General features: G+C 39.3%; 1 protein-coding gene across 1 annotated transcript in view; it reads right to left on the bottom strand.

Annotated features, from left to right (window-relative positions):
- The window catches only part of MGMT (O-6-methylguanine-DNA methyltransferase), a 160,505-nt gene that overhangs the window by 127,651 nt on the left and 14,972 nt on the right, over positions 1 to 17,882 (bottom strand). Inside the window, exon 4 of the mRNA XM_064514382.1 lies at positions 4,376 to 4,515. Coding sequence (XP_064370452.1) covers positions 4,376 to 4,515 — 140 coding nt within the window. The remainder of the gene's footprint in view (positions 1 to 4,375; positions 4,516 to 17,882) is intronic.

The following is a 17,882-nucleotide window of genomic DNA, read 5'->3' as shown; positions in this document are numbered from 1 at the left end:
AATTTATTTTTCATTTCATAAATATAATAATGTATGTCACACTACTAATCACTCAATGCTCAGCAGGGCAATATCTTCCAAGCACGCACTGGTAGCTTTTTCAGTTTCCTTCAAGACACATTATACTACTTTCCTTTCTTTTACCAAAACCTACAGCTGCAACCTCAACTGCATTAACAAATTCGTAGGGTACGTAACCAGTATTGCACATTAAACACTGAAGTAGCTGGGCATCCCGGGAACAATTTTCACTGAGGGAACAAGGCAATTCCTAAAAGGATTTGTATTATTGCAACAGAGGGAAAAACTGTTCCCTTCTTTGCCATCCTACTAAGTCAACCTCCCCATCTTTCTAAGGTATGTTCTGCTGTAAATATTTAGCACAGGAAAAGGCAAGCATAGTTTCTGTTAATGAAAATGGAAGTCGCAAGTGTGATTCCCTATTCACCAAGCTGATAATTCACCCTTCCAGTTCAGGAAGGCGTCTCAAAACCAAGTCATCACAGGGCTGGGAAAAATGCAGCAGACTAGCAGCAAACCAAACTGAAGAGGGAGAAGAAGAGTAATCCTGAAACTTCACAAAGCTGCTAAAGACACTTGTAAGTGCAAATTATATCAGTAAACCCCAAAATGAGGTTGCCAAAAGTTTTTCTTTCAGACACGAGCAAGTAGAGTTAAACACTTGCAATACAGACAGCAAGACAGTAGCACTGGAGAAAAGGAAAACAGCAGTTTTGAATCAAGAAGATATTTGTATACACTAAAAACACAAACTATGACACAGCTGATACAGTACTAAAAATACACACACAAGAAATACACACTTTTAGTTCACCTTTTTGAAAATATGGATTGTGAAGCTGAAGGTCTTAGAAACAAATTTATAAAAACAAGTTTCATTCTAGGTATGCTTTTTGCCCCACTTCACAATTCTTAAACAATGTATATATCTGATTGTTTCAGAAACAACTCAATTATACTCATGAATCTCAGTTCTCCAGATACAGTCTGTGAACCTAAAGCGTGCACATCCATATAATACTAAATATGTAGAATGAACCACTGCATCAACCAAGGTACAGCATATCGGTATCAAACACTATGATCATTCCTAAAACTAATCTATCCCTAATTTCTAGAAGACACATCAGGACACCTGTCCCCATGGAAGACTTTAGTTTTGATTCTGATAATGTCATCAACACTGTATGGAGCCAGGCTAAGTGTCAAAAGAACAAGTCAACCCACAATTTAAACATTTAGACTAAAATAGAAGTAAGTGCTTTCAAGTTATTGTATTGAGACAGCCAACAGTTCGCATTGCATTAAGATTGAAAATGGTTAAAAAAACTTGTCAGCATGCAGCAAGACACAGGACTTTTCAAAAACATATTTACCTGAAATTTCCTATAATGAAAATAAGCTTGAATGAAAGTATCTCCTCGGCAAACAGAAATCATTATGACATTATGTGCCTTGACTTTAAAACTCCGCCAGTTGCACAAGGAGCAGAATAATTTTAAATTATTACAATTAGTTTCATCTCATTAATAGATCAATTCCTTTCAAGTGTACTGAATTTTTACTTTGTTGCTTCTCCTTTTAGGCTACGTTATAGTCTGCATTCTTAAATTTTAAGGAGCGCCATCACAAAATAGCTTGTAATCTCAGGTGATTAATTGCACAGCATTTTACAAGCTGTAAAATAGAGCAAGATCCCCACATAAGAATTGTGCCATTAAGCAGGCATTCTTATCAGGTTTTTCTACAGCTACCAGGTTTGTCTGACAGATTGCAAGTCTTTAGTATTTATATATTTCAAAGGTTTACTTATTTTTGTTGTTAAAAAAACCCTAAAATCTATATTGATTGTTACATGCAATTCTACATTAAAAGTCTCAAGAACTGTGGAGCAGAATACCAATGTTTATTACTAGACTTGTGCTCATTATGGTTCTCTCTGACAGGGGTCCATTAAAATCAATTTTTATGTTTCTTATATATTTTTTTTCTACGCAGTGTTCTTACCATAGCATTTATTAGCCAGTTAGGAGAAACACTGGGCACTGTTTTGTTTTTATTTTATTCTGTCAGAAATAATGAGGCCAGTTTTTAACACATATTCACTAGCAATCAGTAGAAGAGATTAAACGTTATACTTCAGCACCAACATTCACAGATGTCTTTAAAATGTTTAGAACTTTATCATCAGTAAAGATACAAAAAAAGAAGTCCCACCTTCCACCTGTTTTTTGGATTTAAGTTCTTAGAGAAGGCAATGTAAGAATATTCTGCTCACCATTTAACTTCTGAACCACCCTACGTGAGCAATATTCCCTCTGTAATACACATACATATGCACATAAATCCTGCAATCTGATAATTTCAAAGTGTTATCAAGATGCTACTGAAGCCTCAACACTTCGGAGACAGGGAGTTTAAGTCAGCTTACTGCTGAGAAAGCTGAAAGATCAAGATGAGACAGTAAATTACAAAGTTCAGAAGGGAATCTAGGTTTCGCGACTTCTGCCTCAAGGACAGGACCAGAAGACCATTCTTCAACCAACCAATCTGACCACGTTACATGTGAACAAATGGCAAAGCCTGTAAAGGAAGGAGAAGAAAGAGAATCTCTCCTTATACAAGGAAATAACCTTGCCTCTTAGCTAGACTGATTTAAGGATGTGAGAGAGAGACCATTTGTAAGAAGTAGCATCTCTTATTTAAGCAGGTAAAATAGATTGGGGAAAAAAGCAGTCAGATCTTTTGGGCACACAGAGGTTCTCCTGGAAAGGAAGGTTCTGTGGGCCTGAACAACTAACTTCTCTAACCCCACCACCCCAACTTGCTCTAATATTTCCTGTCCTTTAAGATAACCTGTCTTTTCACTTCCAGAGCCCTCAGTTTTCAGCTCCCGCAATTTCATGAATGCTTTGCCTTCAGCTTTTATTTTCATGCAATGCCCCTTAGTTCTTAGAAAAGAATGCAGATTTCTCATTTTGACCACCTTCAAGACTTCACAGACCTTTACCCTGTTCCTCCACCCACTCTTAAGGGTGAAGAGCCCTAGTCTACCTGTTCTCTAGACAAGCTGTCTACATCAACCGCAAACTTCAGCCTTATCCTAAATACTGCTCTATCTTCATTCCTCATAAGCAGAAATCCAACACTTAGAGCAGGTATGAAGTTAACTGAAGTAGTTATTTCCATATTGCAGAAGTTGGCAAAAACCTCTGTCATGTCTAGAGGCTTGAGCGTTTTAGAATTAGAGGCAAAAATACATATTTCAACGAGAATATATATTATGCTTCATATTTATGAGTAACGTTACACTTAAAAAATCACAAGGATAATAAAAATAGAAAAGGAGATAATTGCAAATCAAAGGAACGTTTGAGAAGCGAAGAACAGAGAGAAAAAGGACAATATTGAGAGAAGTCAAACTTGTTCCAGTCTTAGCAGAAAACAAAATGCTGTAACGGACTGTGGCAAAGGCTGCAACTTTATTACCAATAAAACAGCTGAAGAGACCAGTCTTAATAAATCATCTAGCAATTTTGGCAAAGGAAAAGCCAAAACAGAAAAGAGTCTATGTAAGAAAAGAGACTTCAGTGTTACCTCTAAAAACGTCAGTCAGCATTTCCTCACAGGTAAGATACCAACACATCTTCAGTCAGTCCTATATTTGAGACATTAGCTCCACTGACATGTATCATCTGTTCTGAACTTCAGAAGATGTTACAAATACGCAAAATGACCTGGAGTTTTCCATAACTAAAATGCCGTAGCTAAAAACCTCTGCATAGGTTAAGTAGCCTATGCAATCCTAATTCTGCCTGTTTGAGCATACGTATCTACACAAATGTTCTCCCCATACTGTTTTCCAAGTCAAGTAAGGACTTGGAGTTTGAATGCAGGTGTGAATCTTGTCCTTATCTGCTGTTAAACTTAAAAGAGCAGATTGCAACAGTATACAACTTTTCTGCACACAAAACCACAAGAATAGCAGTGGTAAAAAGTCCTTAGGTTACAAAAGCCACAAAATCCACAAGGAAGTCTTCTTCCTCAGTGAGGTATTTACATATGTGCCCAAAGTTAGGGAACAGGACATACTTTCAAAACCTAATTTAAAAATAATTATCTTTTAGAATGTTTCTAGAATAATATTAAAGATGCAACAGAGAAAAGCAAATGCATGTTGGAACTGCCACTCCTTAAAGGCACTCAGGGCTGCTTTTCCCTCTTACAGGAGAAAGTAAGATGTTTCCATCATAGCTAGTAAAAATAAGCATGCATAGTTATTTCTTAGATCCTCTTGACAATCTGTTTCCTCTACTATGTTCTTAAACATAGGATCAGTGAGACATGAACTTACCTATTTGGTAGCACATTCAGTTTTTGAAGCTTTATTTCGTGCAAGCCTGCTTCACACCCGAAGATTTCTATTTTTCCCACAGGGCTATGCAGAACCGCATGCACCACCTTGCACTGGAACTCTCCATTTTTAAAAGTGACCTGTTCATAAAAAAAAAGAACAACAACAAAAAAACCACAGCTCAGTTGAGTGCATTTTCTCTCAAGGAACATTCATTTTAAGACTGAGTATATCTTGTGTAGTTTTCAAAAGTGATTAAAAAAAAACAAGCAGGAAAACAGCATATTTCAAGTTTCCTCAACTACAGCTTTTACTTACAAAACTCTTCCTAACTTAATTAAAATGAGCCATTCTGTCTGTTTTAAGAAGTCAGCACTAAATAGCATCTAAATCAAAGTCTTAAAAAATGTTAACCAACTGAACAGTGACCTTCATAAAAATCACAAGTAACAGCAGTTTCATGGCTGGTTTGTCAGCCAACATCCAAAGTGAAGTGTTTTGACACTGATTTTGAAAGGATTATTATGACAATAAAGCATATTCACTGGCTTACTGGAGCAATTTTATGCAAATAACATCAGAAACAAATAGAATGTGTCTGCTGGAAAAAATATATGGAAAAAAAATCAATCATCGCTTAATAAAGGAAACTTTTTTTTTATTCCCATTGTTGCTAGTTGAGTTTTTATGGTTACTGATAGAATGTACTTGCAAACAGACGCCAGGCATTTCTCAATACTCTGCAAGACCCACAGCAACATCACACACGTCATCTGAGCACTTTTCATCAAATTCATCTTGGCTGCAAAAACATTCTGAATCAGACATCTGAGTGGTATTCAGTTTGGTTTGTAAAATCCTTACAAAAAGAACACAGAACGATGCTCTTAGGTGTTTTTATAGAAGAGTCACCCAGACACCAAAGTTTAGGTTAAGATCCTAAGAATCTTAGTCTTAAATCACTAAAACTTCATGGCTAAATTGCAGTTTGCCTTATACCTTACTAATTCACTTATTGTAATAGTCAGGACTAGGAGAGCTTCTAAATTCAATGGCAGGATAGAGCATAACGGAGCTGGAAAACTGATTCAAGAGCACAACAGTGTAGACAGGAGGCTTGTAACGAGACAGCTGATGGCTGTTCACAGTTGTACAATACTATTCTTAAAGACACTAGATGAAGTGCTTTTAAAGCAGAAACCCGCGTTACCTGAGCACTCAGATTTCCAGAGGAAATGATCAGAGTCCAGGTGCCCAAGACATTGTGCATTTTGGGACAATTATTTCCGTGGCTCCTAAAACACGGAAGAGGGACTCCTACACCGACTGCAGACGAACAGATCTGCAATAGGCAATCTGTTCTGGCAATGTTTGTAATGATATCGAATACTCCAAATATTTATCGTACACTTGACATATACACACAGCTGTTATTTTTTCCTATTTAAACCACACCGTTTATCAATATAGCACAGGTGCTTTCTCCGGACTTGTTTCTGAGATTCGTCTTACATATAAGCTCAAAGCTTGGCTCTTCCTGTGGCTGTAAGGCTTCCAGTGCGTAACAGGATTTCACAGAGATCACACAACCCTCAAACACATGAACACTGGCATTAAGGAGACGCGTAGTCCACCGCAGCGCGTTACTCCCTCGGCTTCCCCGCTGAGCAAGCGCGCAGCCAGCGAGGTCCGTCCAGCGCCGTCCGGACGTGCTGCTCCCAGCAAGGCTGGTCCCAGTCCAGTGCTGCCTTCCCAAAACATCATGCAGTCTGAATTGGTGGCAGTTAGTTTTAGTGGGTAATGAAAGAAAGATTATTGCACCTTCTTGGACATCAAATAAGGATGAGAACGTTACCTCGTTCTTTTAAAAGTGATTAGCTATTTAATTATATGCCTTGACTCCTTAGAGGAAGGAGACTGTATTCCTCTTTATCACTACAAACTTCATTCTTTCAGCTCAAGTGTTTCCTCCACTCTTCTCATATTGTTTTCTCCAAACTAAACCAATACTCAGGTTGAATTATTTAGATTCCTCTTTTCCCTCTTTGCTTGTCTTCCGTATTTCTCCGGCACATTGCTCAGAAGCAGGTTCCACCTTGGCTTCCAAGGGCGAGCGTCTTCAGTCACAACATTTTGGTGTTGCTGCTTTTCACTATGAAGCAACTATTTTAAAGCATAGAGGCAAAACAAAGCACACACATCTGACTTAAGTGGTACATTCTGTGACTTTAAAAGGTGAACAAAAATAGGGTGTTGAAGTCTCTTTACATAAGGTCAGACCTCGGATGAATTTTTCAAAACATTAAAGCTTGCATAGAACATATAGCATGGGATAACTAAAAAACGCCCTGGAATTGCAAGGTTTGACCAGAGTCGAATAATATTTGTAATTCTAGTCTGGAACAAAAGTCTTTTAAAACTAGAAAAATACAGAAAGAATTAACAGAAAAAAATCATAAACATATTACAACCTCTTCTTTTTAAGGCAGGGAAGCAAGGCAAACTGCTTTATATAAGACTGAATTATGCTGCCCAAAATGTGCAGAAGTATCAACGTTCGATATTGAAATAGTGCATGATCTGCCCATCCCCTGCTTGCTTGGCACCTCAGCTGTGCTAAAAAACACTCATTATCTAAGAGTCAGGTACTCACTCCTAAAGGAGCATCGATTGTTTAGTGCCCCACAAAATAAAACAAACAAATACGTAATACTTTCAGCTGTTTTATATGGAAGAGATAGAACCCAAAACACCACTGCGTTCTGTCTGAAAAGGCAGAATCTGCTGTTGCCTGTCACCCGCTGCTGTAGCAGCTAATTTCAACGGGGCCTAAGCATGACCAATTAGTTAAAAACGGAGATGACAACGCCTAGCTACTACATTAAGTAGCTCAGTGAATTAATATACTAGATAGCTCTTTTCCCTGAGTTGCTAAAGAACCAAGGGCCAAGCAACAGCACCGAAGATTTCTAAAAACACTGGATGTTTGGTACATTAAAGGAAGGCGAGTTAACCACATATAGCTCTCTGTGGTTATCACCTTTACCTGCTCTTTACCTAAAATCCGTCCTGCCATTGCAGTGGACCCTGACACTGTTAGACTGCACTTCCCGGTCCCAAAATGCTGCTCACTACACTGAGCCGGGGGCAATCACGTTCCTGCGTGTGCTTTGCCCGTTTAGTTTTGAGAACTTCCAAGAATGATGCCATAAAATTTGACAGGTCAGTATCAGTTCCTACATACAGATGCTTGTTTCCCAATTAAGCATCTTATTACACCATTTGTTACTTTGAAAATATCCCCGTGGAAGTCTTAAAATGGAAGGGAAACTAAGTTCAAGAGATTCCACACATTTTTTGTTATCTTTTCTAAAAATTATGGAATTTTACTCACTAAAATACTAGAATTCTTTGTGTAAGTACAGCCTATTTTCAGTACAAGTCATTACAGGCGTTAAAACTCACAACAGATACTACATGTCAGGAACAGGTAGTCCGGAAAACACTAACGTGTGCATTGGAGTTCCCAAAGTCAAAAAGCCTACTTAATACGAGGATTTAAAAAAAGTAAGTGTTATGAAGTGAAGTATTATCTGCGAGTGAAGAAACAGTGTGAAGAGAGGCAAAACTATCAGGCAGACAATTTTGCCCACCAGGAAAGCTGTCTTGAGATTTCAAAGCAAGTTTGGGAAGAAAATTTATGCACGTCTTCAGTTACAGACATCCAGAGAACAGCCTAAATTTACTTTCAACTTAGAAAAGTTATCCGTACAGTGTGCTCTGTTTAAACAATTACAGGTTCCTACTGGTTTATTTAGTTTGACTGTAATCCGTATCAGCTTTTCACTAAATAACTGAACGTTTGCTGATGTTATTAAGAAATTCTGTTTCAACTGACTTTTGCCTTGGTCCTTCTCCTTGCTCAAGCAGAGGACACACGAGGATTTTTTATTTTTTTTTTGGAGCAGCACCTCATTGCAGAAGTCTTAGTAAAAAAGCAACATAAAAGTTTACATATTTGGAAAAATGGTATACATTCTTCATTTTTATTTGTGTGACAGCCCTAAACTAGACGCACTGAACCTGCTACTGCGTATTCTATGCCTACAACTATTTAGTTGTAAGAGAACAGCTTTTTCGTTCTAGCAATACACAGGATACACCAAGCAGCAGAAAACCCTGAATAACCCCATGAGTTAACACCAACTTAACGTAAGCTTTATAGACATTGTTCACAGATGAAAATCTTGTTACCTTGAATGAGCACAACTAGCATTTTCAGTCTTGCTTAGCATATGGTATTTAGAAGTTTTGTTTTTATATAGGAATAAAAATGGGCTTGATATCAAAATGCCCACATACATATGCAATCAGATTGGGAGCTCTAACATGAAGGTCACTGGACTGATACTACAGAACGCTATCCTTTCTCCACATATTAAAGTGTCTTTTCACTGTTTGCCTAAACAGCTACTTAGACGTGTTGCAGAAAATACAGGTATCAAGATAGAGTACTGCAGACAATGCCGTTTTAAAATAAAATTGATTTTTTAATTAAGATTTAAAACATTATTATAGTTTTCAGTTACAAACACACATCAGACTAAATTTTACCAGCTGAAATGACCTAATACTCAGACTATTTACTGCAAACAGAAATTTATTCCTGCCCACATCCTTCTAAAGATACACTTTGCCTAACACTATTTTCCCCACAGTGCTCTTGTTAAAGCTGTGAAAAGTAGAAATGAATGGCCCCTTAAAGCCAAAATCTAATAAATCTAAATAACCTGCCCTCTGTCTTTATTCTGAGCTCAGGCTTATGTAAATGAATCATTTGAGGAATTCTGACGAGGTCCTGCACCAACTCCACCTTCGCTCTCCCTTCCCACCCTAACACCAGCAAAGCTACTTGGCAAAGTCCCTTATAATTCTGAAGTTTACTAGGTAGAAAAAATAGCATTTTTAGAGACGAATCTTCCACTGTGAGTCTCTGGAGTCTTGCTACACAAATAAAAATATACATATGTAAGTTTATATCTCATTAGACTGCTAAAGGCTATATATAAAATTGGAACACCATTGTTAGCCAACAGAATTAACTCCTTTTTGTCATTAATAACAGATGAGTATCAAAAGGTTTTCATAGTGGAAGATTTATCGGTGAGAATATTAGGATGATTTATGAGTTAATGTTCTGTACAGAGGAGCCTCATTTTCCAGGCATGCTCCCATGACTTTGAAAAAGCGCGTGCCTCAGTGGTGCGGCACTCCTCCGAAGGGCTAAGGCTCTCTAAATTACGTTATCAGCTCCAAGGAATACTACCAGCAAAACACAGACGTACCACTGAAATTACTGACCTACAGTTCAGAAGCTAAGAATTCAAAACAGTGAGTTTTATCTCCTGAACTAGGTGTCATAAACCCGAAGGCTAGCATTAGGTTGACAATTTGCATGTAATCTTCACCTTTTAACTTTGCACAGTAGTTCAGTTTAACGCTCTTGCTGCAGCCAAGGTATTCAGTACTAAAATGTACTTTTCATTTGATTAAAAACAGATTTTATTTAAGCTCACATTAATAATAATTGTAATATGAGATGTCTTTCACATTACAGTAAATAATTGAAAATTATTTTCCACTTCACACTGTTCCTTAAAACGAAATGTTCTGCTTTTTATTTACAATCTGAGATCTAAGAAGCCTGTTCTCTCATCTGCAGTGAAGAACGGATGCATAAATAAAAAAAAAAAAATGCACAGAAAAAATCTCTAGGATCAACAGGGTTCAAAAAATCCGTGCCAAAGTTTCCGTACTTCTCAAGCTCTCCCAGGAGGTTTGTATTTTCCAGAAGAGAAGTCAAGGCAGCAAACCTCATGGAATTTCCTGTGCTGCAGCAGCATTATGCCCCTAAATTACTGTTACTGACGTGAAGGGGAGAAAAAGAATGCAAAATATCTTCATGAACATCGCTTTCCAATTTTTATGTGTTCTTTTCTTAAAGATCCCACAGAGCGTGTCAGTCTTAAAACCCTAAAGACCACGTATTTGCACAGCAAAATCGAACTGTATTCTCACACCATGACAGAAGGCAGCAGCTCAGTACGGGGACGTGTTCTCACCGCCCCGAGCATCCAGCCTTCGGGAGAGCAAAACTCCTTCCCAAGTTCTGCCCAAAGGCTTCTGTCGAAGAAGCCCTTCGCCTTCTGACATCTTTCCCCTCCCATATAATTGGGCACAGGATATTCTCTGTTAGGATGGAGCTGGAGCCATCTCTGATGGATCTCCCTCTATGGGTTCTTCTGCTGGTCTACCATGCCACCACCAAAATATTAGTTTATTATGACAGCCCCTGCCACCACCTACGTCTGACTAAAAATATTTTGATTAGGCTATAGCATGTGGCAGAACTTCAAATGAAAGCTCTCATGGCTTCTTTTTTTCACATAAGTACTTCTTCGAGGACCAATGCAGAAGTAATGCATGTCTCACCTGCTAAAACTGAAGTAACGTGTCCTCGTACATAATGCACTTTTTTTTTAAAATTAAAGAGTCCAAATAGATTAATCAGTGAGATGTTAAAGTTGTCTCCAAGAAATAAATGCGTCTTTTAATCATTTTGGGTTAACAAACTTAACTGTTCAGCCAAACTACATGCTAATGTAAATACAGCCATTGGGATGAAGCTGCACTAAAATTCTTGTTTCCTATTACATTTAACACTCCTCAAACCCAGAGAAGGTAATGTTTCTACCAATTCTAAAGCAGCTACCAGGGCACTGTTGGTGATAGACTATGCACATTTAAAAAATTCAGGTTAATCTTCCACACCACGAAAATTACTACTACTAAACAAAAAAAACCCCACACCCAGATGTCATACCTGGGTTTCTCATGCAATCTTGGTCCTATGCTGGACTGGCATGTAACTGTACTACACTGGCTCCAAAAAATAAAAAAAATCACCCATATCTATGATCCCAAAGGATCCTGAATAGCACTATACACACCACTAGCACAAATCACAGGGATACTTAGCTGCAAAGCTGAACTGCTCGATGTGTTTGTCCAAAAAGACCAAAACAGTTTAAGGGCAGTTTCACTTTGACAGCACTGATGCGACAACATCTTGCTCAAGATGTGATAAAGTACTGACTTGTTCATTTACTTTCACTTCTCCATAAAAATATCCTAAAGACGCATCACTTAATTTTCTAACTTCTCTGCCTACCATAGGAATTTTGATTCTCAGACATCTGTGTTGTTTCTGTGATGCCATATAGTATTAGTGACTTGCCAAAAAGCAATACCATAATTTGCCGTTTTTGAGATGACCAGTAAATGCTGAGGGAATTGCTTCTTCATTCTAAGTGCAAGAGGGAGATACCACTCCCAGACTCTTAAAAAAGTCTCTTTTTTGTGCAAGTATTGTAGTCTTCTCAGATTTGCTTTCTGTTTATTCCAGTTTTGAATTAAAATTAATTTCAATGAAAGCTTGAAATACCGGGTTTCAATTTAAGAAGAATACTTCTCAGGTATCGGAATAGTTTGGCAATTTTGCTACATCTTTGTGACTCTGTTGCTACAGCAGGTCTTCCTGACTCAGTAAGTTTACATCCTTCTCATAAAAAAACTCTTATTAAATCATATCAAATGTATTTGTCAAGGCAAAAAGGATCAGGGACTGTCATAAGAAATAAGAAGTTAGGAAGTGTCTGCCTCCATCATCATAATCTTCACTGCAGTAAGGTCACAAGAACAGATGAGAGCTGACTGTTCACAAATACCTCTTATTTTTCTGAGCATAAAGGTCCGGGTATCAGTGTCTGCAAACATGTTTCCGGGCACGTGAAGCAGCCGGTGACTGGGCACAGCCAGCAGGGACCTACTCTGATTTCCAGGGGCGGCAGCTCAGTGGCATCTCACCGTAGGTCTCCACGCGCCACCACACTATAACTGCAGCAAAGGACAAACAGCTCCTCATATTACCTGCCACGGCTGAACATGACAGTTGTAAATTAATCGTCGTTTCATGCCACTTTTTATGAATTGAGATTCATGCCTTAATATGAGGTAATATGTAAACTCATTTACTCAGTATACATTTTACAGATGGGTAAAATAAAACAAAAGATTAATCAGGGCAAGCAAAGGCATTATTACAGTGACTATAGTCTCAGTAAGATCAAAAAAGTCTATGAAACAGTAGTTCATACAAATTCATCATCTCCCATTCATATTCTAAATGCAGCTGTGAAGGAAATACTTTCAAAGTGGACAGATTCTACTCCGATTATGTTTATTCTCAATTAAAGTCATGTACATGCTCAAAACAGTCAGAACACTACCAAAGATCCCACTCCAATACACCGGAGGTTTATAATATATATATTTAAAATATTCAGCAATGATACTTAATGTTCTTGATCTTAAGTTCCAATACAACAGTTTAAAAAAAGTTTTCCTTTCACGCTATGAAACAGAAGTCCTTTACACACTGATTTGATACTGATTTTGAATTGATATTGAATTGATATTATACTATGTGTATTTCTTTTTCCTGTAGCATCTATAGCAAACTCTTCGCTCGCTAGAATAAAGCACAGTATGTCAGGTCCCTACGTTTCGTCCTTGCTGCAACAGTAATAAACACCTTCCCAGTTGCCGAAGAACAGGGCTGTAATCCACAAAAGGCTTTTAAACAAAAGTTGCTCTGAAACATATTGCATTCTGAAGTGACACGCACATTTCTCGTGTGCCACATGAAGTGCTGCCAGACCGGCCTTTTCCTGGGGTAAAGCCGATCCCAACCCTTCTGCGGCAGAGCCTTTTGTTAGAAACTTCTGTTCTGCGCTTTGCTGGCAAGCAGCGATTAGTAGGGCTCGGACAGCTTCAGCAGCTAACGGTTTTGCTTCTGTCACGCACAACACTGAAAAGGGCCGATTCCCCAAAACAATTCATCAGGCTCGTCAAATCCCCTAACGAGGCCTCGCAATGGCGACCTCGCCAGGCCAGCTCACCACCTGCCCGGGAGGAGAGCCCCGCTAAGCCCTCTGCCCCGCACCCTCGCCGTTCGCTGAAATCCTCTGGAAGGGGAGCTGCCACCAGTTTCTCCAGCGATGGAGGAAGAGGAGGCTGAGGAAGTCCGGGGCCATCGCACTGGGTGGGAGCGAAGGTCCTTTTGGGAGGGGATGACCCACGAGAGCCAGCGGCTGCAACCAGGCAGGGTTGGGGCTCTTCGAAGCACCAAGCGGAAAGAGGAAAGGCCAGAGGACAAGGCGAGAAGGTGCCTGTTCTGCCAGTTCATACCCTCCTCGTCCGGACTTCCTCTTCCCCACTCAGGTACCCGGGAAGGGCAAGGCGCTGAAAGGAGCCGGCACCGGGGAACCCAGGCCGGCACCGTGCTCCTCACCTGCTCCCAACACCAGCGCCGAGCCAGCGCGTCCGGGCACCGATGAGGATGGTGAGGGGAGGCTTCCTAAGGGCTCCACCACTCTCCTCCGTGACCACAAAATCCATTCGGCTTCACCCACCATGCGTTCAGAAATATCAGATCACTTATCTCCTGGATTCCTGCACAAAATCGTATTTTCAGCCTCTGGCTGGCTGAAGATAGCATTGTATTTGCACCAATCAATGCGCAATTACTTTTTTTTTTTAAAGCAGAATTAAAGTATCTGGTTCCCATATTAATTACAAAACACGGTAGCCTGGATTTTCTCCAATATTTTTCTAATATCCACCATGGTTCTCTAGGTAAATCCAATCCTGGTTAAGCCAAGCCTGTAACTTCAGAGGGTGTGAAAACAAAAACTGTATTCTTATTTCCTGGCTAGTCAAAGTTTGGAAATGAAATGTCAGACTAAGCAAATCCAGTTTCAGTTTGGGGTGATATAACATGTTTTTTACCTTCCAAAGAACTAATCCCATAAAAGGATGTAAAAGTACTAAGCTAAAGAATTAAACTGCACGTTTTAAATATCTACAAATACACATAAGCACAGCAGGCCACTAAAAATCATTGCCCATCTTCACTTATTACTAGGCCTTTTTCCACAAAAAAAGATACAGGTTCAAATACACAGACAAAGCAGTGTTTGTTTCCTACAGCATTTAAAAAGTATTCAACAATAGCAAACACGTCATTCTTTATTAAAAGAATCAAAGACAACAAAAGCAAGTTTCTGTTGTCCCATCCCATTATACTACTAATCCTCTTTGGAGGACAATCAAAAGACCCCAAAATGCCAAGCTATAAAAGTGCTTTTCCAAGCAGTAGTAGCCTCTGGCTCTTTGGCAGAGTCCTCAGTCAGTTGTTTTGGCAGACAAGGAGTTGTCCGGGTCTGACAAATGGCAGGCTTCCAGCGTACTTATCAAGGCTCCCTCACATTTCTTTTTCTTTATTTTACTTAAAGGATGATACTTTAATTGCAATAAAACACATTATTTTCATTCAGAACAGACATGTAGGTTATTACTACTATATTCCAGACTACATTAAAAAAAGTGCACATTTCTACTTAATCTACTGTTGGCATTGTCAAGCTTTGATTCAGGACGCTAATATCAGCAGATATTTTTGTTTTAAACACAAGACCTTAGCGGACTGTTTAGAAAGGAATTCAGCTCTACTTTATTTCCTAGAAGTACCTACTAAAGCCTTTTTCTAACCTTCTCCAAAACGCAGATAAATAAGCATTTTGTATTTCCCCCAGTTCTTGCCTATAGGGGAAACTACGAAAAGAAGGCTACGAGCATGCAGCAGCCACTGCTGTGATCACATAGCAGTTTAAATACATACATATTTTAGAATACTTATGCCATCATTTCATATCACTAGCATGAAACGAAGATAAATATTTTGGAAAAAAAAAAGTCACACAACTTCTATGTAGCATTTCAGTAAAATGCCATTAGGGAGGGAGGTGTACAGCTGTAAGAGTTAGTGCTTTGTTAAGCTGTATGAATTAGTGTTTAAGGATACTAAATTTGCCCAGCAATTCTGATCTCTATTTTGCATAATATTTTGAAAAGCTAGGTATAACTGACCTAAATATCTCCTAGCAGGTAACCAGTACGGAAAGATTTTTGATTTTTTTTGCGTTTGGTGGGGGAGAAGGGAAAGTACTGAAGGATAGCTACAAGGTACGGGGCCCTTCTGCCCTGAATGAGATCAGCAGTGAAGTGTCGCACACACTTGAAATAAAGGTTCTTGCAATGGTTTCGTACCGAGCTGCCAAGTCTCCTGTCCTTTGAAGGTGGGTGTGAAGTTGGGGAAGAGCGGTGCCATTCTACGATCTCCACCCGGATTTTGGTACTTGCGCTATCTGAAAAGGTCACCTGTGACGGGCACGATCTACGCCAAGGTTGCGGGACTGGGTCGCGACGTGCCTAGAAAGCGACGAAGCCGCTGTGGAGACTTGCTTTTAAGCTCGTCTCAGTGCCCACACAAAATGAAAGTGAAACAACTTGACTTCAGCGCAGAGGCACCTAATTACTTCAGGATACGCCATCTGAAATGGTAGGTTGCCTGAGATAACACAATGAACTGGAGCAGAACCGGACGAGAAATGGAGTGCCACGAACAGGAAAAACAGACACAGAACCAGGGGCAGATATTTCTGCAATAACCAAACTATACCAGCCACAAAACAAACTGCAAAGACAAAAGTCATAACTGTGTACGTCCTGTGCTGTTAATCAGTATCTGTAAATCCCACCAGCAATCACCCTTTGAACCAAATTAGCTTGCTACATTTACCAGGAGATGTGAAAGTGCTGTGGTTCTTACTCTACCCATGACCCACAATAGATGAAGCTCCCATATTTTTCAAATGGAAATCGTATGTCTGAAGATTCCAGGAAAAAGATACTATCGTGATGCACGAGACACTGCAGGATTCAAGTTAACCACTGACACCTACATACTATATCAGTGCCTCTTCTTGACAGCATGCCATACAGGCAGTAACTCCGATTCCCAGTTCTTTACAATTTGGGCACAGCCAGAGGTTGTGGATCTGGACAGGGTAATATTGTCCTTAAAAACATTTTGTCCCCAAAAGAGAAGTATGTCATTTTATAAGTGAGCAAACCCACTAATGCCTAGCAATAGCTTGCAGAGAAAATGCTAGCCTGAACAAGGCAGCAAGTATTACTCGGACTGATGCTTTACAGTCTTGGAATGAATACAGCAGCATCTACCAAGAATTATTTCATAATTCCTAGATTCTGTATTTGAAAAGTGGTAAGTATTAATTGCCTACCTGACGCACAAAAAAAAAAAAAAAATTCTCCGTGCTTCAATACTACAACATTTGTTCCCAACCTCTTCTCCCAACCTATGGATAATAACAAATATCAAATAATGGGCTAAAAGCAACTTTATACTGTGTTCTCTTGGTCTCAGCTTCTAACTTCTTTTAAGATCCTATGATCATAAAACATCAAAAAGTCTCCTAACACATACTGCCCACGAGCAGAACTTGGTTCCCACAGGAACCAAGCTATCACCGACCTGCTGCCTCCCAACTTACGTTTGGGGAACTTCCAAGACGTAAACCAGAAATAAGGACTTCACATCTTTTATCACTCCTATAAAACATTTCCTCGACACCACTTAATGCGTTAGCAAAAACGCATCAGCTGACTGAAGCAGCCACAGCCAAACACATGCAGACTAATACTCCTGAGACACTGCTGAAGTGGGAGACCACTCGACTCCAGCATTGCTGTATCTGCCGCGAGACCGCACGGGCAAACTTGGCAGAGGTCTTCACTCCGGTGTTCCCTGCGGTAAGAAGCCAGCGCAAACGTGCAGCAGGATAAGCCGAGATGGAGCTTGCCCTCAGCTCCCCATGAAAGCTGTGGCCGCGAGATTCCAGTTTTGAACCCGAATTCCATGATTTTGAGTCAGTTGTGTCACATTAAAGCTCAAACGTGCAATCGCATGGAATAAAATATCAACACGATAATTAAAGATCTCATTGCTAAACTATGAAAGGAACAAACATCATCAAAGAATCAAAGTGGAAGAATGTGTTCTCTAAAAATTAGACGGTCCCCACAGTGTCTTGTTACTATTTTGAGTTTAAAAATGTCTTGCACAAAGGAAAACAAAAGCCATAATGCAGCTGTCTGGATTATCCCCCTCTCCCTCAGACAGAAGTGTTTATCACTTAAAAAAACAAATACTAGTCAACATTTTAAGATCTACCCTGTAATCATCATCAAAATGTTTGCTGTCTAAGTGGTATAAATATATTACACAGCAGGTTATACTTTGAGACGCTAAGGAAACACAAAACTTAACTGCTAGAATTGCTGTCTAATGTATATGCACATACATACGTACAGCAAGCAAGATATTTAAGTGCACCACTGTTACAGGGTTCAGTTGTGTATGTAAATATATGGCAACTACTCTAATACAAGGAAAAGATGAACATTTAACCATATGAGACTTGTATCAGGTACAGGGGAACTGAAAATGGACAAAATGAAAAAA

This window comes from Dromaius novaehollandiae, chromosome 6, assembly GCF_036370855.1.
Source record: "Dromaius novaehollandiae isolate bDroNov1 chromosome 6, bDroNov1.hap1, whole genome shotgun sequence".
NCBI classification, from domain to species: Eukaryota; Metazoa; Chordata; class Aves; order Casuariiformes; family Dromaiidae; genus Dromaius; species Dromaius novaehollandiae.
This window is presented reverse-complemented; position numbering and strand designations above follow the sequence as displayed.